This window comes from Nomascus leucogenys, chromosome 17 (assembly GCF_006542625.1).
Source record: "Nomascus leucogenys isolate Asia chromosome 17, Asia_NLE_v1, whole genome shotgun sequence".
Classification (NCBI taxonomy): Eukaryota; Metazoa; Chordata; class Mammalia; order Primates; family Hylobatidae; genus Nomascus; species Nomascus leucogenys.
Genome location: NC_044397.1, coordinates 89343842 through 89370656, shown reverse-complemented (window position 1 = coordinate 89370656; position 26815 = coordinate 89343842). Strand labels below are relative to the sequence as shown.

General features: G+C 46.8%; 1 protein-coding gene across 6 annotated transcripts in view; it reads right to left on the bottom strand.

The window, feature by feature from the left end:
- The window catches only part of HIF3A (hypoxia inducible factor 3 subunit alpha), a 46358-nt gene that overhangs the window by 6645 nt on the left and 12898 nt on the right, over positions 1-26815 (bottom strand). For 5 of the 6 annotated variants that reach the window (XM_003277604.4, XM_030795551.1, XM_030795550.1 and 2 more), the window contains 7 exons: positions 23955-24061; positions 23570-23717; positions 15645-15763; positions 14255-14445; positions 10993-11097; positions 7116-7387; positions 4832-4949 (listed from right to left, as the gene is read on the bottom strand). In XM_003277604.4, the coding sequence (XP_003277652.1) occupies positions 4832-4949; positions 7116-7387; positions 10993-11097; positions 14255-14445; positions 15645-15763; positions 23570-23717; positions 23955-24061 (1060 nt within the window). The remainder of the gene's footprint in view (positions 1-4831; positions 4950-7115; positions 7388-10992; positions 11098-14254; positions 14446-15644; positions 15764-23569; positions 23718-23954; positions 24062-26815) is intronic. The other variant, XR_004026327.1, reaches the window with a different exon arrangement.

Below are 26815 nucleotides of genomic sequence, written 5' to 3'. Positions count from 1 at the left end.
AAAATACAAAAATTAGCAGGGTGTGGTGGCGCATGTCTGTAATCCCAGCTACTTGGGAGGCGGAGATAGGAGAATTGCTTCAACCTGGGAGGAGGAGGTTGTAGTGAGCCAAGATTGTGCCACTGTACTCCAGCCTGGGTGACAGAGTGAGACTCCATCTCAAAAAAGAAAGAAAAGAAAGGAAAGGAAAAGAAAAAAAGGAAGGAAGGAAGGAAAAAAATATATACATCCAAAGACAAGATGGTGCAGTAGTTCAGGGCTGCTGGGGTCCAGTGGCCACCCATCTGTGGTGTGACTTTGGGTCAGTCCCTGTCCAGTCGTCCTTACTTGTGTTCCTCCAGAGCCTCATTCCCCCTTCTCCTTCTTCCTTCGCCCGAGGACCTGTGCCCAGGGACCATAACAGCATGCAACTTTGCTCCGTGTGTTCCTGTTGGTTGGTTAGCTCACGGGAGACACCAGCAGGTAGGGTATTTATTCTTCTCTGTGAGTTGGCGGTGTCCCTCCATGGAAGGTTTCAGCCCTCATTAGCTGGACTCCACTCGCTGCAGGATCTTGTGACCACCCCGCCCTGCACCTTCAGGCCAGGGCTGGTGCCCACTTCCCATGCTGTGCCCCAGGGTACTGCACCAGCCTTGCTGATTTCCCTCCACGATGTTAACACCTTTTTCAACAGTCCTGTTATTAAATTCTCCTGAACACTCCGAGTGTGCTACCTTTCCAGTGCAGACTCTGATACAGTTGTTTAACTTCTTCTGTGTAAGTGTGTATAACAGTAACAAGAATATTTCAATAGTAGTTGTGGGGATTAAATGAGTTAATCATGCAAGGAATTTAGTGCAGTCAGTGTCTGGCACATGGTAGGCACTTAATAAGTGTACGCTGTTATATATGTATATGTACATATATACACACATATACACACATATATACACATATATACATATATACATATATATATAACACATATATACATATATACACACATATACACACATATATACACACATATACACACATATATACACACATATATACACACATATATACACAATATATACACACAATATACACACATATAACAACATATACACACATATACACATATATACAACACAACACATATATACACACTATACACATATATACACACATATACACATATACACTATACATATATACACACACTATACACATATATACACACACATATACACATATATATACACATACACATATATACACACTATACACATATATACACACACGTATACACATATATACACACGTATACAAATATATATATACATATATACACATATATACACGTATACACATATATACATATATACACACATATACATATATACACACATAATACATATATACACACATATACAATATACACACATATAACATATATAACACATATACACATATATACACAATAACAATAAACATATATACACACATATACACATATATACACACATATACACATATAACACACATATACATATATACACACAATACACATATATACACACATATACACATATATACACACATATACACATATATACACACTATATACATATATACACACATATATACATATATACACACATATACACATATATACACACATATATACACACATATACACATATATACACACATATAACATATATACACACATATATACATATATACACACACATATACACATATATACACACATATACACATATATACACACATATATACATATATACACACACATATATACATATATACACACACACATATACATATATACACACACATATACACATATATAACACATATACACATATATACACACATATACATATATACACACATAATATATACACACATATATACAATAACACATATATACATATATACACACACATATACATATATACACACATATATACATATATACACAACATATACACATATATACACACATATACACACATATATACATATATACACACATATACATATATACACAATATACATATATACACACACATATATACATATATACACACATATACATATATACACACATATACATATATACACACATATATACATATATACACACATATATACATATATACACACACATATACATATATACACACATATACATATATACACACATATATACATATATACACACATATACACATATATACACACATATACACATATATACACACATATACACATATATACACACATATATACACATATATACAACATATATACATATATACACACATATAACAATAACAAAAAAAATAACAATAACACACATATACACATATATACACACATATATACACACATAACACATAATACACACATATACACATATAACACATATATATACACACATATACACATATATACACACATATATACACATATATACACACATATATACATATATATACACACATATATACATATATACACACATATAACATAAACACACAATAACAAAAAAAAAAAATAAACACAATAATAACAAAAAATAAACACATAAACATATACACACATATATACATATATATACACATGTATACATATATACACACATATACACATATATACACACATATATACATATATACACACATATATACATATATATATACACACATATATACATATATATAGAGAGAGAGGTTTTTTTTTTTTTTCCTGAGAGGGAGTTTCACCCTGTCCTCCAGGCAGGAGTGCAATGGCGCGATCTCGGCTCACTGCAACCTCTGCCTCCCGAGTTCAAGCAATTCTTGTGCCTTAGCCTTCCGAGTAGCTGGCACTATAGGTGTGCACCTACACCCAGCTAATGTTTGTATTTTTAGTAGAGACAGGGTTTCACCATGTTGGCCAGGCTAGTCTTGAACTCCAGACTTCAAGTGATTATCCCGCCTCATCCTCCCAGAGTGCTGGGATTACAGGTGTGAGGCATTACGTCTGGCCTGTAAACTGTTATATAATCAACCACATCTCATATTCAAACAACCCTTTGCAGAGTGAAGAACCAGGGCACTGCTGTAAGCACTAGGGGGCCATGAAAGGTCCTAGAGGGAGGCCTTGCAGAGGTGACATAGTCCAGGCTGGCTTTTTTATTTTTTTGAGACAGCGTCTTGTGCTGTCATCTAGGCTGGAGTGCAGTGGCACGATCATGGCTCACTACAGCCTCGACCTCCCAGGCTCAGGTGATCCTTTCACTGCAGCCTCCTGAGTAGCTGGGACTACAGGCACATGTCACCACACCTGGCTAACTTTTAATTTTTTTTGTTGTTTGTTTGTAGAGACAGCATCTCGCTATGTTGCCCAGGCTGGTCTCGAACTCCTGGGCTCAGGTGATCCTCCTGCCTTGGCTTCCCAAAGTGCTGGGATTACAGATGGGAACCACCACACCTGGCCCAGGCTTTTGAAAAGGGTATTGCAGTTGCTGTTGTGCAGAATGAATAGCTGGGGAGAGACTGGAGGAGGGACACTGCGGGGAGGCTGGTTTTGTTTGTTTGTTTGTTTGTTTAGAGGGAGTTTTGCTCTGTCGCCCAGGCTGGAGTGCAGCGGCAGGATCTTGGCTCACTGCAATCTCCACCTCCCGGGTTCAAGCGATTCTCCTGTCTTAGCCTCCAGAGTAACTGGGATTACAGGCACCTGCCACCATGCCTGGCTAATTTTTGTATTTTCAGTAGAGATGGGGTTTCACCATGTTGGCCAGGCTGGTCTCGAACTCCTGACCTCAGGTGATCCGCCCACCTCGGCCTCCCAAAGTGCTGGGATTACAGGCATGAGCCACTATGCCCAGCCATTTGGTTTGTTTTTGTACACCATTTATGGTCAGCCCACTAAGTGTCAGCTAAGGGCCTAGCCTAATTTCCTTTAATCCTCATGGCAGTCCCGTGAGATGTAACTATTCCCACTTTCTGGATGAGGAAACTGAGGCTCCATGTGGTGATGTCACCTGCCCAAGGTCTCACAGTTACTGGGTGGCAGACCTGGGACTTCAATCCAGGTCAGTCTGATTCTAGTGTCTGCACTTTGAACTCTGCACTAGTAATCCAAGGCCAAGACCTGTTCTAGTTTGGGGAGGGGGACCCATGGGAGCAGAGAAGATTCCTGCAGATACCAGCCACATGCCATTTCTCCCCTTAGCCTGCTTAATTTTTCCTTCTTTGCACTTATTGCCATCTTTTTTTTTTTTGAGACGGAGTTTCACTCTTGTTGCCTAGGCTGGAGTGCAGTGGCACGAGCTCAGCTCACCGCAATCTTCTCCTCCCGGGTTCAAATGATTCTCATGCCTCAGCCTCCTGAGTAGCTGGGATTACAGGCATGTACCACCATGCCTGTCTAATTTTGTATTCTTAGTAGAGATGGGGTATCTCTATGTTGGTCAGGCTGGTCTCAAACTCCCAACCTCAGGTGATCCACCTGCCTCGGCTTCCCAAAGTACCGGGATTACAGGCGTGAGCAACTGTGCCCAGCTGACTTACTGCCATCTTACATGTATTTGCAGAGTTTTTTTTTTTTTTTTTTTGACAAGGTCTCATTCTGTCACTCAGGCTGGGGTGCGGTGGCACGATCTCAGTTCACTGCAGAGGTTTTTAATACCCATTAGTGAAACTAGAAGATCAGGCTTTAGTCTCACCTGGCCAACTGACTTTCTGTATGACTCTCAACCAGCCCCTGCCCCTCTCTGGTTTCCTATCTATAAAACAGTAGGTTTAAGCCAGCTAGGTAATGAGGGCCAGAGAATCCCATTAATCCCTCAACACACCAGGCTGAGGGGAAACAGCAGAAAGTTTTCGGGTTCTGGGCTGGGGGACCTTTTGGGAGGTCTCACTCCCAGCAGCTCCACTCCCTCGTCCTCGTCCTCTGAGCTCTGGGCCAGGGTCCTGGAGGAAAACAGGCAAGAATCTCAGGACACAGGAAACCTGGGCAAGTGTGGATAACAGTGTAAGCAGGTGATGAGCATTCGTTCACTCCCCTGAGCACTTATTTATTCCTTTACTCATATACTCACCAGTCCATCCATCCATCCACCAATCCATCTTCTCATTTATCCAATGATCTATCACCCACCCACCCAAACAACCTCCATCCATTTATCCTTCCATTCATCCACCTATTCATCCACCTAGTTGTCCTTCATCTGTCCATCCATCCTTCCACCCAGCCACCCACCATCCATCCATCTGTCCATCCATCCATCGATCCATCCATCCATCCATCTGCCATCCATCCACCCATCCATCTATCTGCCATCCATCTGCTATCCATCTGCCATCCATCCACCCATCCATCCATCTGCCGTCCATCCACCATCTGTCTGCCAGCCATCCACCATCCATCCATCCATCATACATACATACATCCACCATCCATCTGCCATCCTCCATCCATCCATCTATCCATCCATCCATCCATCTGCTGTCCATCCACCATTTGTCTGCTAGCCATCCACCATCCACCCATCCATCCATCCATCCATCCATTGATCCATCCATCCACCATCCATGCATCTATCCATCCATCCATCCATCCATCCATTCATTAATCCATTGATTCGTCCAACCATCCATCTGCCATCCATCCACCATCCATCTGCCATCCATCATCCATCCATCCATCCATCCATCCATCCATCCATCCATCCATCTGCCATCCATCTGCCATCCATGCATCCATCCATTAATCTATTGATTAATCCATCCATCCATCTGCCGTCCATCTGCCATCCATCTACCATCCATCCATCCATCCATTGATCCATCCATCCATCCATCCCATCCATCCATCTGCCATTCATCTGCCATCCATGCATCCATCCATCCATCCATCCATCCATCCATCCATCCATCCATCTGCCATCCATCTGCGATCCATCCACCATCCATGCATCCATCCATCCATCAATTAATCCATTGATTCATCCATCCATCCATCTGCCATCCATACACCATCCATCTGCCATCCATCCACCATCCATCTGCCATCCATTCACCATCCATGCATCCATCCATTAATCCATTGATTAATCCATCCATCCATCCACCATCCATCTGCCATCCATCCACCATCCATCCATCCATCCATCCATCCATCCATCCATCCTTCCTTCCAGCCACCCATCAATCCATTGACCCATCCATCCATCCTTCTGTCTACCCAGACATCCATCCATCCATCCATCCATCCACACATACACACATACATACATAAACCCTTTCCACCTACACATCCATACATCTGTCCTTCCATCGACCCATCCATCTATCCACCTGTCCACCCATTTAAGTGCCAACTATATTCATTAATAATTCCCTCCCTCCCTCATTTAATAAGTCTTTATCAGGCACCCACTTTATAGCCAGTACCAAGCTGGGAGCCTTGGGAGATACCAAGATGTATCCATAAGGATAAGACCACTCTGGATTTGAAATGAGCACATGCTTGTAATTTAGTTCTAGACAGTTTCTTTTCTTTTTTTCTTTCCTTCCTTCCCTCCCTCTCTTCCTTCCTTCCTCCCTTCCTTCCTCTCTCTCCACTCTCTCTCTATCTTTTTTTTTTTTTTTTTTTACTTGACAGGGTCTCACTGTGGCTCAGGCTGGAATGCAGTGGCACAACCACAGCTCACTGCAACCTTGATCTCCTGGGCTCAAGAGATCCTCCCACCTCAGCCTCCCAAGTAGCTGGAACTACAGGCATGCACCACCACACCTGGCTTAGATAGTTTCTCCGACACTGCAGCAATGTCTTCTAAACTCTGACAAAAATTGTCACTAGATCAGATATAACTATGTTCCAAAGGAGAGAGCCCTGGTTGACAGGTGGGATTTGGATAAACAGCGAGAGCAGTGGAGGGTACTCCAGAAGGGGTATACAGCCTAGGAAAAGGCATAGAGATTGGCACAAACTTGGCATGTGCTGCGCCCACTGAGGGCCTGGCTGGAGCAGAGATCAGGGTTAGAGAAATGGTGAGGGATGAGGCTGAAGCAGGAGGCAGGGCAAGACGGGGTGAGGGGATGCTGCCTTGATGTCCCCCCTTTACTGTGGCTCACCTCTTCCGAGCCCCAGCCATGGGAGAGGATGCTGAAGGGTCCCCTCTGGAAGGGCTGGAGCAGCTCAGCCGGGGGTCACTCCCCCAGCGGGGCAGCAGGGAGGGCTCAAGGGCTGGAGGTGACAGGCCATGGAAGCTTCGAGCACGGGGCCGGGGGACAGCCCCCAGAGGTCTGTGGTAGGCCCTTGGTAGCTGCTCGCTGGCGTTGAGCTGGAAGTCATCATCCATGGAGATGTAGGGGGCCAGCATCTCCAAATCCAGAGCATCGGCATCCTGCAGAGGGCAGGAGGGAGGTAAGAGCATGAGCCTTGGACTTGGGTGGACCTTGGCTGAAGTCCCAGCACCACCACTTCTGAGTTCTGTGCCTGTGGTCAACAGTCTGAGCTTCAGTTTCCTCATCTGTAAAATGGGTATAAGGACTCCCTGAAGAGCATGTTGGAGAAATCCTAAATTGGGTCAGAAGCATGGTAGCTCACACTTGTAATCCCAGAGCTTTTAGGAGGCTGAGTCGGGAGCATCACTTGAGGCTAGAAATTAGAGACCAGTCTGGGTAACACAGCGAGACCCCCACCTACACAAAAAAGAAAAAAAAATTAGCCAGGTGTGGTGGCTCATGCCTGTAGTTCTAATTACTCAGGAGGCTGAGGTGGGAGGATTGTTTCAGCCCAGGAGTTTGAGGTTGCAGTGAGCCATGATCACACCATTGCAGTCCAGCCTGAGTGACAGAGTGAAACACTGTCTCAGAAAAAAAAAAAAAAAGGAAATCCTAAATGCCTCAAAGAAACCATTGGTCAAAATCTGAACATTGAGAAGACTCAGTGAGGGCTTAGAGAGAAGTGGGAAACACATCACTGGACACCAGAGGAAAGAGAATTTTTGTCCTGTAGTGGCTGGAAGTTTAGCAACACTGTTGCCTGCAGTTACGTGGAAAGTAGAAAACATAACAAATACACTAGGTGATCCAGCTAAGATTCCCAGCCAGAGTGTTGAAGGGGCTGCCTGATTTCTTCTTGTTACTTATGGTAAAAGGCAAGAGGAGAGAGAGATAAAAAAATATTTCTCCTAAAGGAAGAAATGTTAAACATGAAGGAGATAGTACTTGAAGGTTTTGAAGATTCTCAACCTCCTTGTGTGGTGAATAATTAACTTTACCCAAAGAGAGGTCTGGCTTTTGTCCCAGCTCCTGGAAGGTAACCTCTAAACCTTCGGAATTTTCTGAGTGATAGCAGTGTCTTTGCTATTCACTGTGGGTCCTTTGGATAGTTTGTGCTTAACCAGGTGACTCATGGTGAGACCCTAGATAGGTTTTGCTAATGAGATAGCTCAGGAAGGAGGCTGGCCATGCAGAAAGAACCACCACTGTGATTAGAGGGTTGGGGCTTTGGCCCACACAAAATCAGCCAGATCCAGGGAAGGTAAAGGTAGCATTGGAGACCGAATTCAATTACATGGGCAGTAATTTGCTCAATCATGCCTATGCAATGAAACCCCAATAAAAACTCTGAACACTGATGCTTTGGTGAGCTTCCTAAGTTGGCATTACTCTGCACATATTGCTACGTATCAATGCTGGGAGGACAATATGTCCCTGAGGAGAAGAAAACTTCCCATCTGGGACCCTCCAGTCCCAGATTCCACCTATGAATATCTTCCTTTGTCTGTTTCTGATTTGTATTCTTTCATTATAATAAAACTACAATATTAAGTATAGCACTTTCTGAGTACCATGAACACTTCTAGCAAATCATCAAACCTGAGGGAGTCTACAGGAGTCTGGGAATCTCCACATTGGTAGGCAGCTGGTCTAAAGTAAGGGTGGCCCTGGGGACCCTCAAACTTGTGTCTGATGTCAGAAGTCTTGGGCAGACTTGGCAGTCTGGAGAACCATGCCATTAACCTCGAGTTTGGCTGACTGCAGGAGCCCTCCAGATGGCAAATGATGCTAACATTAAGAAGTGGTCTCTGAGCCAGCCTGGTGAAACCCCATCTCTACTAAAAATACAAAAAATTAAGCTGAGCATGGTAGTGGGCACCTGTAGTCTCAGCTACTCAGGAGGTTGAGGCCAGAGAATCACTTGAACCTGGGAGTTGGAAGTTGCAGTGAGCCAAGACTGTGTCACTGAATTCCAGCTTGGGTGACACTGTGAGACTCCATTTCAAAAAAAAAAAAAAAAAAGTGGTCTCAGAGCAATGAAGAGCACCCTCGGGCCACACACAGTGGCTCACACCTCTAATCCCAGCACTCTGGGAGGTTCAACCCAGGAGTTCAAGACCAGCCCAGGCTGAGACCCTGTCTCTATAATTTTTTTTTTTTTTTTTTTTTGAGACAAGAGTCTCACTCTATCATCAGGCTGGAGTGCAGTGGCACAATCTCGGCTCACTGCAACCTCGGCCTCCCTGGTTCAAGTGATTCTCTTGCCTCAGCCTCCCAAGTAGCTGGGATTATAGGCATGTGTCACCACGTCCAGCTAATTTTATTTTTATTTTTAGTAGAGACAGAGTTTTACCATGTTGGCCGGGGTGGTCTTGATCTCCTGATCTTGTGATCCACCTGCCTCGGCCTCCCAAAGAGCTGGGGTTACAGGCGTGAGCCACCACGCCCGGCCCCCAATTTTTTTTAAAGTCCTAATGAAAGAACTTGTGATATTTGCCCACATGGATTTCAAAACTGCCATGGACCAGGGATATATGCATGCCCCTCTTCCCCCTCCTTTTTGAATAGTAGTGTCTATTCCTGTCTCACCACTGTATATTGAGTATGTGGGTGACAGATGACTTGTCTCCATTAGTCCACAAGCCAAAATGTTGAGAGGAACTGTAGTCAAGGAACTTCCCCAGCACCAAGACCAGATTCAGATGATCAGATTCTGGACTTCAAGCCGATGCTGTAATGGGAAGAAACTCTGGGAGACTTTGGGGGGCCTTGAGAGGTGGGTGAGTGTATTTTGCATGAGGGAGGGACATCAATCATTGGAAGTTCCCAATGATCCCTGCCTCTTGATGTTCACACTCTTATGTTATTGCTTCCCACAGTGTACAGGATTGATCTATATGACCAAAACAATATAGCAGAAGCGATGGTTTGTCACTTCTGAGATTAGGCCATGAAAGACTGTGTCTTCAGTCTGGGACTTGTTCTTTCTGTCTCTCTGCTTCCCCATATGTCTCTTTCTCTCTTTGTTGGATTGCTTGCCTTAGGGAAGCCAACTGCCATGTTGTGAGGACACTTAGGGAGTCTATGTAGAGGTTCACGTGATGAGGAACTGAGGCCTCCAGCCAAAGCAAAGTGAGGGACTGAGGCCGGCCAACAACCTCATGTGTGCAACCTCGGAAGAAAACCCTCTAACCCCAGATGTCTGTAGCCCTGACTGACAGTTTGACTTCAACCTCATGAGAGACTCTGAGCAAAAACCAGCGGCTAAGTTGCTCCTGAATTTCTAATACCCAGTCTCCATGTGACATAATAAATAGTTGTTGTTTTAAGGTGTTAAATTTTTAGGCCATTTGTTACACAGCAATAGATAACTAATACATCATGCTGCTGTCATTTTATCTATGCACTCAATGAATCATCCATCCAAATATCACCCATCCATTTTTCATCCAGCTATCAAAATATCCATCCAAACATTCATCCACCCACCCACCCATCCACCCATCTATCCATCCATTAAAATATCTGCCTAAACCTCATCCATTCATCCACTATCATCCACCTAATGAATACAATGGTCCATCCATCCATCCATCCATCCATCCATCCATCCATCCATCCATCCACTCATTCCTTTAGCCATCCCACTACCCTTCTCTAAAGCCACATATGTGAATCCCCAGAATGCAGGGCTAAGGATTACTCCTTCCATGCCAGCCCTTACCTGAGCTATATCTAAATCTGTCTCCACTGCCTCAGTGTCTTTCCCAGAGGTGAAGAGTCTGTGCACATTCTCGGTGCCCACAGGTAGTTCATGTGGGAGATCAGCCTGTGGAGAGACGGAGTAGAAACTTCACGAAATCTTGAGCCTGGGAGGTATCAACATTAAGACAGTCTGCAGCTCAAGGGTAGAAGTGGGGATCAAATGCCAGGCATCTGAGGCACAAAGGGGGTCCAATGGCAAATGCAGATGAGTTTCAAACCTGAGTGTTCAAAACTCAGAATGCCTGGGTCTATGTAGATGGACAGGGCAAACATGGAAGTTCCAGTTAGAAGGATCAGAGCCTGGCCGGGCTCGGTGGCTCACACCTGTAATCCCAGGACTTTGGGAGGCCAAGGTGGGTGGATCACTTGAGATCAGGAATTCGAGACCAGCTTGGCCAACATGGTGAAACCCCGTCTCTACTAAAAGTATAAAAATTAGCTGGGTGTGGTGGCACACATCTGTGGTCCTAGCTACTAGGGAGGCTGAGGCAGGAGAACGGCTTGAGCCTGGGAAGCGGAGGCTGCAGTGAGCTATGATCATGCCACCGCACTCCAGCCTGGGTGACAGAGTGAGACTCTGTCACACACACACACACACACAAAATGAGCTTCAGGCCAAGACTTTTTTTTTTTTTTGAGAGGGAGTCTTACTCTGTCACCCAGGTTGGAGTGCAATGGTGTGGTCTTGGCTCACTGCAACCTCCATCTCCCGATTCAAGTGATTCTCCTGCCTCAGCCTCCCAAGTAGCTGGGATTACAGGCGCCCGCCACCACGCCTGGCTAATTTTTGTAGTTTTAGTAGTGACAGGGTTTCACCATGTTAGTCAGGCTGGTCTTGAACTCCTGACCTCAGATGATCTCCCCGCCTCAGCCTCCCAAAGTACTGAGAGTACAGGTGTGAGCCACCGCACCCAGCCTGAGGCCAAGACTTTCAAACAAATCCTCTGGGGTTAAAGGTCTTGGAGCCTGGAGTTTAGGGGAGAAACAATGGAGAGTTCAGCTGTCTCAGGGGTAAAGGATGAGGTCAAAAGTCACAGTCTATATTTCTCTGGAGAGAAGATATTTTCTTGGGGTGGAGAGTGGGGATGAAGACAGTCAACACTGGATAATACGAACCCACTGAGGTCAAAGGTCAGACTATCTTCACAACAAATAGTGATAGTAACTGGTATGACCTATTGAGCACCAATAGGTGCCAGGCCCCTACTGAGTGCTTCTCATGAATACTCTCACTTAATGCTCAGAATAACCAATGATGTGGTGACATGTTATTATCTTTCTTTTATAGGTGAAGAAATTAAGGCCTCAAGAACTTGCTTGCCCAGCCAGGGTAACGCAGCTGATAAATGGCAGATTTACAATTAAATCCAGGTCTGTATAAATCAGGATATTAGACATTTTGACTCTTTGAGGTCAAAGTTCAGAGAACTGGATGCTTAGTCATAAGCTGGAGTGAGAGGAGGGTCATCTGTGCCAGTTCCAAACATCCCAGGTTAGGGGCCTGATATGGTTTGGCTGCGTCCCCACCCAAATCTCATCTTGAACTATACTCCCATAATTCCCACACACTGTGGGAGGGACCTGGTCAGCGATAATTGAATCATGGGGGCAGTCTCTCCCATACTGTCCTCGTGATAGTGAATAAGTCTCATGAGATCTGATGGTTTTATAAGGGGAAGCCCCTTTCGCTGGGTTTTCATTCTCTGTTGCCTGCCACCATGTAAGACGTACCTTTCACCTTCCGCCATGATTGTGAGGCCTCCCCAGCCATGTGGAACCGTGAGTCCATTAAATCTTTTTCTCTTTATAAATTACCCAGTCTTGGATATGTCTTTAGCAGCAGCGTGAAGACGGACTAATACAGGGCCTGTGGTGTTCTTTTATATACATATATATATATATATATATATCTATATATGATTTTGTGCATGGTTCCTGGGTCAAACTCCCATGGCCCTTGTCTTTTGTTAGAAGAGTCTTTTATCAGAACAGTCTAATAAAACAGTTCTAACAGTCTTTTGTTAGAACCCTGGGTGTGTTAGGCCTCAAGAAACAGAACCTCTCCAGCCTTCTTCTGCCCTCCTTTCACTTGCCCAAAGGCAGGTCTCTAATCTTCCCCTGCCTTTTTGATTGTGGGTCATAAGACTGTCCCCAGAGAGGGTCCTGCCTGATACCCTGGGGGAAGGAATGCTGACATCATGAAGCTTCCATAAAAACCCAAGAGGACTGGGTTTGAGGGGCTTCCAGATAGCTGACCCATGGAGGTTTCTGGAGGGTGGTGCCCAGCGACGGCATGGAAGCTCCGAGACCGTGCATTCCCCCATACCTCACTCAGTGTATCCCTTCGTCTGTATCCGTGCAATATCCTTGACAATGAACCAGTAAACCTAAATAAGTGTTATCCTGATTACTGTGAGCTGCTCCAGCAAATTAATCAAACCCAAAGAGCCAGGTACAGTGGCTCACACCTGTAATCCCGGCACTTTGGGAGGCCGAGGCCAGAAGATCACTTGATGTCAGGAGCTCGAGACCAGCCTGGCCAACATGGTAAAACCCTGTCTGTACTAAAAATACAAAAAAATTAACCAGGTATGGGGGCAGACGACTGTAATCTCAGCTACTTGGGAGGCTGAGGCAAGAGAATTGCTTGAACCTCGGAGGTGGAGGTTGCAGTGAGCCGAGATCACGCCACTGCACTCCAGCCTGGGTGACAGAGTGAGACTCCATCTCAAAAAGAAAAATAAAAATAAAAAAGAAATTCGGGAGGCCCAGACTTGTGACTGGCATCTGAAGAGCAAGGAGCAGTCTTGGGGACTGAGGCCCAACCTGTGAAATCTGACACTATCTCCAGGTTGATGATGCCGAAATTGAATTGGAGGACACCCAGCTGGTGTCCACTGCTTGGTGTGTGGGAAAAACTGCCCACATTTGGTCACAGAAGTCTTCTTCTGTGTTGATGATTGGTGCTTTATTAGGAGAGCAGAGGAAAAACATAGCTTGAGAGAGTTTTTCCCTGGACGGAGCCAGACTCTGGAATTCTAACAATCGAAGAATCTGGATCTGCGTCTTAAAGGAACCTCAACCCCATCTCATCCCAACCTCCCCACTACACAGATGGAGAAGCTGAGGCCCAGAGAACAGTCAGGTTTAAGTCACAGGCCAAGACCACTTGAGGGACTGGGCACTGGATGCTGAGGGCTCACGTGGGTGGGATGGCTTACCGAAAGAGGACTTTGGGGGCACCGCGTGGTCAGCGGGGTGCTGGGAGTGGCCGCTACTGAAGCCCCATCCAGGATGGGTCCCAGGAGGCGACGGAGGTCAGGGCTGCAGAAACGGCGGGGGTCAGCGGCCAGGGCAGCCTCGCTCAGGGAAGGGGGGTGCAGGAAGGCGAGGATCCGGGGGCCAGGGGCATCTGCAGGACACATGGAGATGAGGAGGACACGGATTGGTGACTGAGGGCCGAGGGCCAGAGCCCTCCTTACCAACCCCAGGAACACAGCTGACATCTTCAGCAAGTCAGGATGGCCACTGTTCTTAGTGTGAGGGTAAGGAAGGGGCCTGGAGGACCCCTGCTGGGCCAGGTGTAAACTTGATTTTTATTTTTGAGATGAAGTCTTGCTCTGTTGCCCAGAATGGAGTGCAGTGGCACTATCTCAGTTCACTGCAGCCTCTGCCTCCTGGGTTCAAGCGTTTCTCCTGCCTCAGTCTCCGGAGTAGCTGGGATTACAGGTGCCCAGCTAAGTTTTGTAATATTTGTAGAGACAGGGTTTCACCATGTTGGCCAGGCTGATCTCAAACTCCTGACCTCAAGTGATCCGCCCACCTCGGCCTCCCAAAGTGCTGGGATTGCAGGCGTAAACCACTGCTCCCAGCCCGGGTGTGAACTTTAGTGGCCAGATTGTGGGGAGGCTCTGAAAGGTCCAAGGGGAAGGGATTGGTGGCTCAGAATAGCGTTTGGCCATTCAGCTCTGGGGAGCTTTCACCTTAGGAGAAAAGACTGGCCCCAAGCCCTCAAGGAGGCTGTAAGGTCCCCAGAGGTTAAGACAAGGCCCAGAGCCAGCTCCGAGCCAGGAAAGGAAAGGATATTATATCAGCAATCCCACCCCACACCCAGGAGCATGGGTGGCCAGCAACAGCTTGGAGAAGGTGAGGTCTTGAAGGACAGACCGGGAGGGAGGCTCATCCAGGATGGCAGGAGAGTGAAGGAAGAGGGAGAAAGGAGCCAGACTTAGGAGGATCAAGATTACTGGAAGCCAAAGAGCAGCAAAGCCAGAACAGGGCAGAGACAGAAGCGTGGGGGCAATGTGGAGCCACAGCAGGATTTAGAGCAGAGGCCAGCAAGAGACTGAAGCAGCCATGCCATAGCCACAGAAGGGGAGGGAGGACAGGAGAGAACAGCATTCTGGGAAACTGCATGTGCAAAGGCCCTGAGGCACGAGGCTGGAGTGTTCCAAGAGCTCTTAGGAGGCTGTGTGTTTTGGAGGCTGAGTGCGCAGGGAACGGAGGCAGGAGGCAGGTCCCACAGGGCCTGGTGAGCCATGTTAAGTGCTTGGGCTTTCTCCCAAGGGCCCTGGGGACACAACCCCTCCCGGCCCCAGCCCTGCCCCATACCAAGGCTGTCCCCAGGGTTAGGGGTGTCCTTCTGAGAGGGGGCGCCCCGCTGAATGGGTCTGCGAGAGTGTTGCTCCGTTTGCTCCAGGGACAGCACCACTCCGGTCTCTTCCACCCGGCTGGGGTACAAGGCAGAAAGGGAGGTGGGAGTCAGGGAGGGTCCTTGGCTCCAGCCCAGAAAGCCTGTTCAGGTGATGTCCTATTACAGAAGGCAATGGTGCCCAGGGGCTTGGAGGGCATTCTGCAGAAAATAATTGCTCACATTTATTTGTCTCCTACAAGGGTTTCATTTTTGTTGACTGCTTTTTATTCTGACAGCATTTTTTTTTTTTTTTTTAAGACAAGGTCTCACTCTGTCGCCCAGGCTGGAGTGCAGTGGTGTGATCTTGGCTCACTGCAACCTCCGCCTCCCTGGTTCAAGCGATTCTCCTGCCTCAGCCTTCCGAGTAGCTAGGATTACAGCACGCCCCCACACCCGGCTAATTTTTGTATTTTTAGTAGAGACAGGGTTTCACCATGTTGGCCAGGCTGGTCTCAAACTCCTGACCTCAGGTGATCCACCTGCCTCAGCCTCCCAAAGTGCTAGGATTACAGGCGTGAGCCACTGCACCTGGCCTATTCTGACAGCATTTTTAAAAGAAAGTTAAGTTTGTCCCTTCCCAAGCTCCTTCTGTAAAAGGAAAGGCAGAAAAAAGAGCTGGCATTTAGCACAGCCTGGGCAGAGAGGAGGAAGACTGAGGGAAGGGGGTGGGGCGGCACTGAAAGAGAGAAGCGGGAGGAGACCTAGGAACAGAGAGGGGAGGCCCAGGGGCAAAGAGAGGGGTGAGCGAAAGGCTTCAGAATACCTAAATATTCTCTTTATAGATTTTTACTTATAAACATATTCTTAGAAAGGTATTGATGAAAAAATATATTTTTAACATAGTCTTCATTACATGACCAAATAGGAAGAATTCATAGGGCTGTAATTTTTATGAATAAGATTTTATTTATGCTGTTTCTATTCATAGATATTTTTCATATTCAAGGGAACAGGTTTAGAAATACATCCTTATGTCCCTGGCACCTCCCTTCACACAGTCTCTGGCTGCAGAGACAATCTAAATGCTCGCTGGGCAAGTTGGCTTTTGGAGAGTTGGGTGGGGCTGAGGATCAGGCCCTCATTTGCATCTCATCTGCATAACCCCCTTCAGGACAGGAGGCAGGTGGGCCTGGTCTTCCCATCAGCTCCTTGAGAAGCTATGACTTCTCCCCACCCTCAATAAACCCTCCCTGGGCTGGAAACATCCCAATTTAGGCTGGATCAAAGCCACCCTTAGTCCCCTGAAAGATACAAGCACACACAATCGAACTCATACACACACTCGGTACACACAGGCACAAACAGGAGCACTCACACACCTGAGTGCATACAGGGACACATACGCTCACACGCTCCATACACTTGGGCTTGAATATGTGCACATGTGACACATTCAGTTCACTCATTCATCATTCCACAAATATCTCCTCGTCAAGCACTGCTGTGTAGTGGTTCATAGCAAGGACTCTGTAGTCAGTGGCCTGGGTTCGAATCCCAGCTCCGCTACTTACACAGTGGTGTGATCTTGAATATGAAAATCAAATGTATTATTAAAATTAGGCCAGGCACGGTGGCTCACGCCTGTAATCCCAGCACTTTTGGAGGCCAAGGCGGGTGGATCACCTGAGGTCAGGAGTTCAAGATCAGCCTGGCCCACACGGTGAAACCCCATCTCTACTAAAAATACAAAAATTAGCTGGGTGTGGTGGCGGGCACCTGTAGTCCCAGCTACTCAGGAGATTGAGGCAGGAGAATCACTTGAACCCCAGAGGTGGAGGCTGCAGTGAGCCGAGATCGCACCACTGCACTCCAGCCTGGGTGACAGAGTGAGACTCCGTCTCAAAAAAAAAAAAAAAAAAAAATAAATAAATAAAATGAAATTTAAAAAATAAATAAAATTAATTTCACATGCTTCTGTTTACTTTTTTTTTTTTTTTTTTTTGAGACAGGATCTCACTCTGTCGCTCAGGCTGGAGTGCAAGTGGTGCGATCTCGGCTCACTGCAGCCTCAATCTCCCAGGCTCAGGTGATCCTCCTGCTTCAGCCTCCTGAGTAGCTGGGACTACAGGCACATGCCACCATGCTGGGCTAATTTTTAAATTATTTGTAAAGATGGGGTCTCCCTATGTTGCCAAGGCTATTCTCAAACTCCTGGCCTTGGCCTCCCAAACCGTTGGGATTACAGGTGTGAGTTACCATGCCCAGCATTCTGTTTACCTTTTTAATGTGGTTCCAGCCTGGGTGGCAGAGCAAGGCTCTGTCTCAAAAAAAAAAAATAAAAAATTCAAAATGACATATGTGGCTGGCATCATGCTTTTATTGGACAACACTGGGTTAGATAGTGGTAATACTAGGGAGGGCCGGGCACAGTGGCTCACGCCTGTGATCCCATCACTTTGGGAGGCTGAGGTGGGTGGATCACTTGAGCTCAGGAGTTTAAGACCAGCCTGGCCAACATAGTGAAACCCCATCTCTACTAAAAATACAAAAATTAGCCAGGTGTGGTGGCAGGTGCTTATAATCCCTACTTGGAAGGTTGAACCCAGGAGGCTAAGATTGCAGTGAGCTGAGGTTGTGCCACTGAACTCTAGTCTGGGCAGCAGAATGAGACTGTCTCAAAAAAAGAAGAAGAAAAGAAAAAAACACAGTGGTGAGTACTACGGAGAAAATAAAACAGTGATGGGAGTTTGCAATTTTGAAAAGGGCGATCGAAGAAGGCCTGGCTGAACACACAAGTTAATAGGATAATTACAAATGGTTTTAAGTGCTCTGGTGCAAAAGTACAGGATACCAGGAGAGAAAATGGGGGTGGGGGGCAGCTGAGCTCATGTAGGGGCTCAGGAAAGAGGGTCTCCAGAAGTGATGTCTGAGCTGAGACTGGAAGGATAAGCGGGCATGACTCAGGAGAAAGGGGAGGAGGGAAGAGAAGAGAGCATTCTGGGCAGGAGGAACTGCCTGTGCAAAGGCCCTGGGATTCGGAGGGTGAGTGAGAAGCGGAGGGAGGCAGGAGCTTCACACGGCCTGGTGAGCCACGCCAACGCCCTTGGCCTTTCTCCTGAGGATACTGGGGAGCTTCAGAAGGGCTCTGAGAAGGATAGAGACATGAGGCATAAGCTGATTTGTAGGCCTGGCATGGTGGTTCACATCTGCAATCCCAGCACTTTGGGAGGCTGAAGCGGGAGGGTCACTTGAGCCCAAGAGTTTGAGACCAGCCTGGGCAACATAGTGAGACCCCATCCCTATCTTTAAAAGATTATAGGCTGGGTACCAGGGCTCACACCTGTAATCCCAGCACTTTGTGAAGCTGAGGCGGGTGGGTTGCTTGAACTCAGGAGTTTAAGACCAGCCTGGGCAACATGATGAAACTCCATCTCTACAAAAAACACAAAAAAAGTTAGTGCATGCCTATAGTCCCAGCTACCTGGGAGGCTCAGGTGGGAGGACTGCTTGTGCCCAGGAGGTCAGGGCTGCAGCGAGCCCTGTTTGTGCCACTGCACTCCAGCCTGCATTGTCATGATTTTATCTCAGGATAAAAGCAAGATTTTATCTAAAAAAAAATTTATATACATATGGATATGTTGATTTGTATTTCAGAACATTCCTCCAGATCTAGAAAAACCCCTAAGGCTTTAGAAAACTGGTGCATGTCCTATAAGATAACCTTCAAAGAAAAGGTGTAATTCTTTTTTCTTTTCTTTCTTTTTTTTTTTTTTTTGAGATGGAGTCTCACTCTGTCGCCCAGGCTGGAGTGCAGTGGTCTGATCTCCGCTCATTGCAACCTCCGCCTCCCGGGTTCAAGTGATTTTCCTGCCTCAGCCTCCCAAGTAGCTCAGATTACAGGCACATGCCACCACACCTGGCTAATTTTTGTATTTTTAGTAAAGACAGGGTTTCACCATGTTGGTCAGCCTGGTCTTGAACTCCTGACCTCAAGTCATCTGCCTGCCTCAGCCTCCGAAAGTGCTGGGATTATAAGCATGAGCCACTGTGCACGACTGAAAAGCTATAATTCTAAGTCTGCCTCATAATGTTGTCATGGATACCTCTGCATTTCTAAATGGTGAAAAGCTTCTATGACAAATGATGGAAGAAAAAAAAGCTCCATCGTGATTTTCCCATTACACATCTATTAGAATGACTAAAAGTAACACCAAACCCAAACACCCAGACAATGCGAAATGCTGGCACGGATGTGGAGCAACTGGAACCCCCATACATTGCTGATGGGAATGCAAAATGATACAGCCACTTTGGAAAGGAGTTTGGCTGTTTCTTTTTTCTTTTTTTGGAAATGGAGTCTCCTTCTGTTGCCCAGGCTGGAGTGCAGTGGCGTGATCTCAGCTCACTGCAACCTCTGCCTCCCAGGTTTTAGTGATTCTCCTGCCTCAGCCTCCTGAGTAGCTGGCACTACAGGCATGCACCACCACACCAAGCTAATTTTTGTATTTTTAGTAGAGATGGAGTTTCACCATGTTGACCAGGCTGGTCCTGAACTCCTGACCTCAGGTGATCCACCCACCTTGGACTCCCAAAGTGCTGGGATTACAGGCATGAGCCACTGCACCCTGTCCTGGCTGTTTCTTTCTTTCTTTTTTTTTTTTTAATTTTTTGAGACAGAATCTCACTCTGTCACCCAGGCTAGAGTGCAGTGGTGTGATCTCAGCTCACTGCAACCTCCGCCTCCTGGGTTCAAGTGATTCTCACGTCTCGGCCTCCCAAGCAGCTGGGGTTACAAGCATGTGCCACCACACCTGGCTAATTTTTGTATTTTCAGTGGAGACGGTGTTTCGCCATGTTGGCCAGGCTGGTCTCAAACTCCTGGCCTCAACTGATCTGCCCTCCTCGGCCTCCCAAAGTGCTCGAATTACAGGCGTGAGCCACTGTGCCCAGCCATGGCAGTTTCTTAGATTAAATATACACTTACTATATAACCCATCCATTCCAATCCTAGCTGTTTACCCAAGAGAAATGAAAACATGTGATCTCATAAAATCTTGTATGAGAATGTTTACAGTAGCTGTTTTTTTGTAATCACCCAAACTTGGAAACAGCCCAACATCTTCCAACTGGTGAATGGATAAAAAAACTGTGCTCCATTCATACCATGGAATACTATTCACTATTTACAAAGGAACTACTGATATAAACCACAACATGGGCCGGGTGCGGTGGCTCACGCCTGTAATCCCAACACTTTGGGAGGCTGAGGCGGGTGGATCACCTGAGGTCAGGGGTTCGAGACCAGCCTGGCCAACCTGGTGAAACTCCTTCGCTATTAAAAATATAAAAATTAGCTGGGCGTGTTGGTGCACGCCTATAATCCCAGCCACTCGGGAAGCTGAGGCAGGAGACTCACTTGAACCTGGGAGGCGGAGGCTGTAGTGAGCCAAGATTGCACCAGTGCACTCCTGGGCAACAGAATGAGACTCTGTCTCAAAAAACAAAACAAAACAAAAAAACCAAGAAAGAAAAACCACAACATAGAAGAATTTTAAATATATCAAGCTAAGTAAGAGCCAGGCCCAAAAGGCTACATACTGTACGATTCCCTGTATGTGACCCTCTGGAAAAAGCAAAACTCTGGGGTCTGAGGTCAGTGGTTGCCAGGGACATGGGAGTGTGGGAGGGGTTTACTACAAGAGAATATTTTTGCGTAAAAAATCATGGTAATGGCAGGGTGTGGTGGCTCATGCGTATAATCCCAGCACTTTGGGAGGCAGAGGCGGGTGGCTCACCTGAGGTCAGGAGTTCAAGACCAGCCTGGCCAACATGGTGAAACCCCGACTCTACTAAAAATATAAAAATTAGCTGGGCTTGGTGGCGGGTGCCTGTAATCCCAGCTACTCGGGAGGCTGAAGCAGGAGAATTGCTTGAACCCGGGAGGCGGAGGTTGAAGTGAGCCGAGATCGTGCCAGTGCACTCCAGCCTGAGTGACAAGGGCAAAACTCTGTCTCAGAAAATAAATAAATAAATAAATAAAAATAAATAAATCGTGGTAATTGTGTAACCACACTAATTGGTCAATAGCTGGATTGTGATAGTGGTTACACAATTGCATGCGTGTGTCAAAATTCACATAACTGTGTACCATAAAGAGAATTTACTGCATGAAAACCATATATATTTTTGTGGTTTTTTTTTTTCAGTTTGTTTTCAGGTTTTTTTGTTTTTCTTTTTTTGAGATTAAGTCTTAACCACTTTGACCAGGCTGGTCTTCACCTCGAAGGCTCTAGCCATCCTCCTTCCTTGGCTTCCCAAAGTGCTGGGATTACAGGCGTGAGCCACTATGCCCAGCCATGGCAGTTTCTTAGATTAAGTATACACTTATTATATAACCCATCCATTCCAAATCCTAGCTGTTTACCCAAGAGAAATGAAAACATGTGATCTCATAAAATCTTGTATGAGAATGTTTACAGTAGCTGTTTTATTGTAATCACCCAAACTTGGAAACAGCCCAACGTCTTCTAACTGGTGCATGGATAAAAAAACTGTGCTCTATTCATACCATGGAATACTATTCACTATTTACAAAGGAACTACTGATATAAACCACAACATGGGCTGGGTGCGGTGGCTCACGCCTGTAATCCCAACACTTTGGGAGGCTGAGGCGGGTGGATCACCTGAGGTCAGGAGTTCGAGACCAGACTGGCCAACCTGGTGAAACTCCTTCTCTATTAAAAATATAAAAATTAGCTGGGCGCGTTGTTGTATGTAATCCCGGGTACTCGGGAGGCTGAAGCAGGAGAATCGCTTGAACCTGGGAGGCAGAGCTTGAAGTGAGCCGAGATCATGCCAGTGCAATCCAGCCTGAGTGACAAGGGCAAAACTCTGTCTCAAAAAAAAAAAAAAAAAAAAAAATCGTGGTAATTGTGTAACCACTATTCTAATCACACTAATTGGTCAATAGCTGGATTGTGATAGTGGTTACACAACTGCATGCATGTGTCAAAAATTCACAGAACTGTGTACCATAAAGAGAATTTACCATATGCAAACCATATATCTTTTTGTGTGTGTGGTTTTTTTTTGGTTTGTTTTCAGGTTTTTTTTTCTTTGAGAATGGGTCCTAACCACTTTGCCCAGGCTGGTCTTGAACCCCGAGGCTCTAGCAATCCTCCTCCCTTGGCCTCCCAAAGTTCTGGGATTACAGGCGTGAGCCACATCAAATTTTAAAAAGCAAAAAAGACCCCATGATTCTGTTACACTTCTTATTTTAACTTGAATATAGAGTCCTTTCGTTTGTTTGTTTGTTTGAGACGGAGTCTCGCTCTGTTGCCGAGGCCAGAGTGCACTGACGCAATCTCGGCTCACTGCAACCTCCACCACGTGGGTTCTAATGATTCTCGTGCCTCAGCCTCCCGAGTAGTTGGGATTACAGGCATGCGTCACCACACCCGGCTAATTTTTGGTGTTATTGGTAGAGACAGGATTTTTGTCATGCTGCCCATGCTGGTTTCGAACTCCTGAGCTCAGGCAATCTGCCCACCTCAGCCTCCCAAAGTGCTAGGATTACAGGCATGAGCCACCATGCCAGGCCAAATAAAGAGCCCTTTCTAATTCGAATTAACAGTCCACTTAAGCAGAGGTTCATGCAAAAAAAAAAAAAAATTAATTAATTAACAGTCTACACACCCATACACATACCTGTGTCCATGCAGACACACACACTGGCATTTACATGGCGACACACATTCCTCATATGTGTACACGTGCACATTCCCTCACATACACTTATGCATGATACACATGCATGCTCACATGCACACACACACATACACCCGTCCACACGTGCAGATCAGGCCCACACACAGCCACCCCGACCCCTCCTCCTGCTTACCTGATTAAAAAATGGACACAGACGATACTCTCCGACTGGGGGCCCCGTCCCCCTGACACCACTGTGGCCTGGGTCTGGGTCCACAGGTAGCCACCGCTCCGGGCCAGGAAGCGATACTGCCCTGTTACTGCCTGGCCCTTGCTCAGCACTGAGGAGGGGGATCGGGAGGGGTCAGGGCCACCAAGGTAGCAAATGGGGAGAGAAAGATCTGGGGACTGGGTATGAGGGGGCAAGGAAGGAGATGGTCCCTTGGGGCTTGGGGAGCAGGGAGCTGGTGTTGAGGTGGGGAGGCAGTGCATCCTGGGGTGTGGGGAGCTGGGGGGTCCTGGTGTCAGCTGGGGGCCATGCGGCAGCTGGCTTCACACCTGGGGAATGGGATACATACAGGTGTGGATGCTCTTGCTGACCGCATCGGAGTCCAGCGCGTGGATGTACTCGTAGGCGGAACAGCCGATCAGGTCATCGGGACTATAGCCAGCCACTTCTGCGATCCTGGGGGTGGGGTGGAGTGTGGTCTGGTCAGGATGCTACTGGATGAGAGGGAGGGTAGGTAGAGGGAAGTGGCAGCAGAGGACACAGGAACAAAGCCAGCAAGATGTCGAGAAGGATTGTAACCGAGAGAAAAGGAGGAAGAAACAGAACAAGAGGAGTGTGGTGGGTTGAATAATGGTCCCCAAAGATGTCCACATCCTAATTCCCGGAATCTGTAGATATGGTATCTTACATGGCAAAAGGGACTTTGCAGATATGATGACATTAGAAGTTTTTTATTTGTTTTGTTTTTGTTTTTTGAGGCAGGCTCTCGCGCTGTCACGCAGACTAGAGTGCAGTGGTGCAATCATGGCTCACCACAGACTTGACCTCCCAGTCTCAAGCAATCCTCCTGACTCAGCCTCCTGAGTAGTTGGGACTACAGGTGTGTGCCCTGCCTGGCTACCTTTTGCATTTTTTTGTAGAGATGGGGTCTCACTATGTTGCCCAGTCTGGTCTTGAACTCCCAGGCTCAATCTTCCTGCCTTAGCCTCCCAAAGTGCTGAGATTACAGGTGTTAGCCACCTCGCCTGGCCTGCCTAACGTTAGTCTTGAGATGGGGAGATGGATGCAGGTGGGCCCAGCTCTAGGAGCTGGAAAAGGCATGGAAACAGATTCTTTCCTGGAGCCTCCAGAAGGAACACAGCCTTAACTTGGCCTGTAAAACTCATTTCTAATTTCTTTTTCCTTCTTTAAGATGCGGTCTCACTATGCTGTCCAGGCTGATCCAGAACTCCTGGCCTCAAGCCATCCTCCTGCCTTGGCCTCCCAAAGTGCTAGGATTATAGGCGTGAGCCACAGTGCCTGGCCTCATTTCAAATTTCTGACCTCCAGAACGGTAACACAGTGAGTTTGTGTTGTTTGGAGCCACTGAGTTCATGGTAATATATTACAGCAGCAACAGGGAACCTAATACAAGGGAAGAGAAGGGGTGGAGAGGGGAAGAAGAGCTAAGAAAAGACAGAAAAAGAGACAACATGCATGACATAGGAGAGAGGAAGAGAGGGGAAGAAAAAAACACAAAAAGAAAGAGAAGAATGAAAATAAACAAAAAGTAATGAGGATGATAGGCCGGGTGCGGTGGCTCACGCCTGTAATCCCAGCACTTTGGGAGGCTGAGGTGGGCGGATCACCTGAGGTCAGGAGTTCGAGACCAGCCTGACCAACATGGTAAAACCCCATCTCTACTAAAAATACAAAAAGTAGCCAGGCGTGGTGGCAGGTGCCTGTGATCCCAGCTACTTGGGAGGCTGAGGCAGGAGAATCACTTGAACTCGGGAGGCGAACGTCGCAGTGGGCCAAGATGCTGCCACTGCACTCCAGCCTGGGCAACAGAGCAAGACTCCACCTCAACCACAACAACAACAAAGTAATGATGACAATAATGATTTAAAAATTAGATACTTGTGCTTTGCACCGGGAAACTCACTGAGCTGCTCAGAATGACCGTACAAGGCAGGTTCTGTTATGATTCCACAGGATAGGCGAGGAAATTGTGGCACAGAGAGGTAACGTTATCTGGCTAAGGATACACAGCCAAGACTGACACTCAAGCAGGCTGAATCCAGAGTCACCGTTCCTAAGCATGACACCAGGGCGAGGGAATAGACCGAAGAAGGAAGAGAAGGACAGAAGGAAGAGAGGGGGAGAGAAGAAGAGATGAAAGGAAGGATAGAGGGTGAACAAATAATAACAGTTTATTTTATTTATTATTATTATTATTAGAGACAGTGTCTCATTCTGTTGCCTAGGCTGGAGTGCAATGGTGCAATCACGGCTAACTGCAGCCTTAACTTCCTGCGCTCAATTATTCCTCTCAGCCTCCTGCGTAGCTGGGACTAAAGGCATATGCCACCCGCCTGATAAATTTATTTATTTATTTATTTTCCGAGACGGAGTCTTGTTCTGTCGCCTAGGCTGGAGTGCAATGGTGCAGTCTCGGCTCACTGCAACCTCCGTCTCCCGGGCTCAAGCAATTCTCCAGTCTCAGCCTCTCGAGTAGCTGGGATTATAGGCATGCGCCACCACGCCCAGCTAATTTTTGTATTTTTAGTAGAGATGGGGTTTCACCATGTTGGCCAGGCTGGTCTTGAACTCCTGACCTCAGGTGATCCACCCACCTTGGCCTCCCAAAGTGCTGAGATTACAGGTGTGAGCCACTGCACCTGGCCCCGCTTGGCTAATTTTTTGTAGAGATGGGGTCTCCCTATGTTGTCCAAGCTGGTCTTGAACTCCTGGTCTCAAGCAATCCTCCCGCATCAGCCTCCCTAAGTGCTGGTACTGGCAGGTGTGAGCCACTATGCCTGGCCTAATGACAGTTTATTGAATGCTTCCTGTGTGCTGGGCACCATACTAACTGCTTGACACAAATCGCCTCATTTAAGAAAAGGGACAAAGAGAGATAGACACCAAGAGAAAGACTCAGAGACAGAAAGAGAATGAAAGATAAAAGGAGACCAGGTGCGGTGGCTCACACCTGTAATCCCAACACTTTGGGGAGGCCGAAGTGGGAGGATGGCTTGAGCCCAGGGGTTTGAGAGCAGTCTGGGCAAATGGCAAGACAGCGTTTTTACAAAAAAAGAAAAGATATAAAAGACATGTAGAAAATTCAGAGACAGGCAGGCACACAAAGAGAGAGAGATGGATGAAGTGAGAGAGAGAAATGCGGGGGTGTGAAGGTGGGGAGGGAAACAGCACTTGAACTTGGGCAGAGGG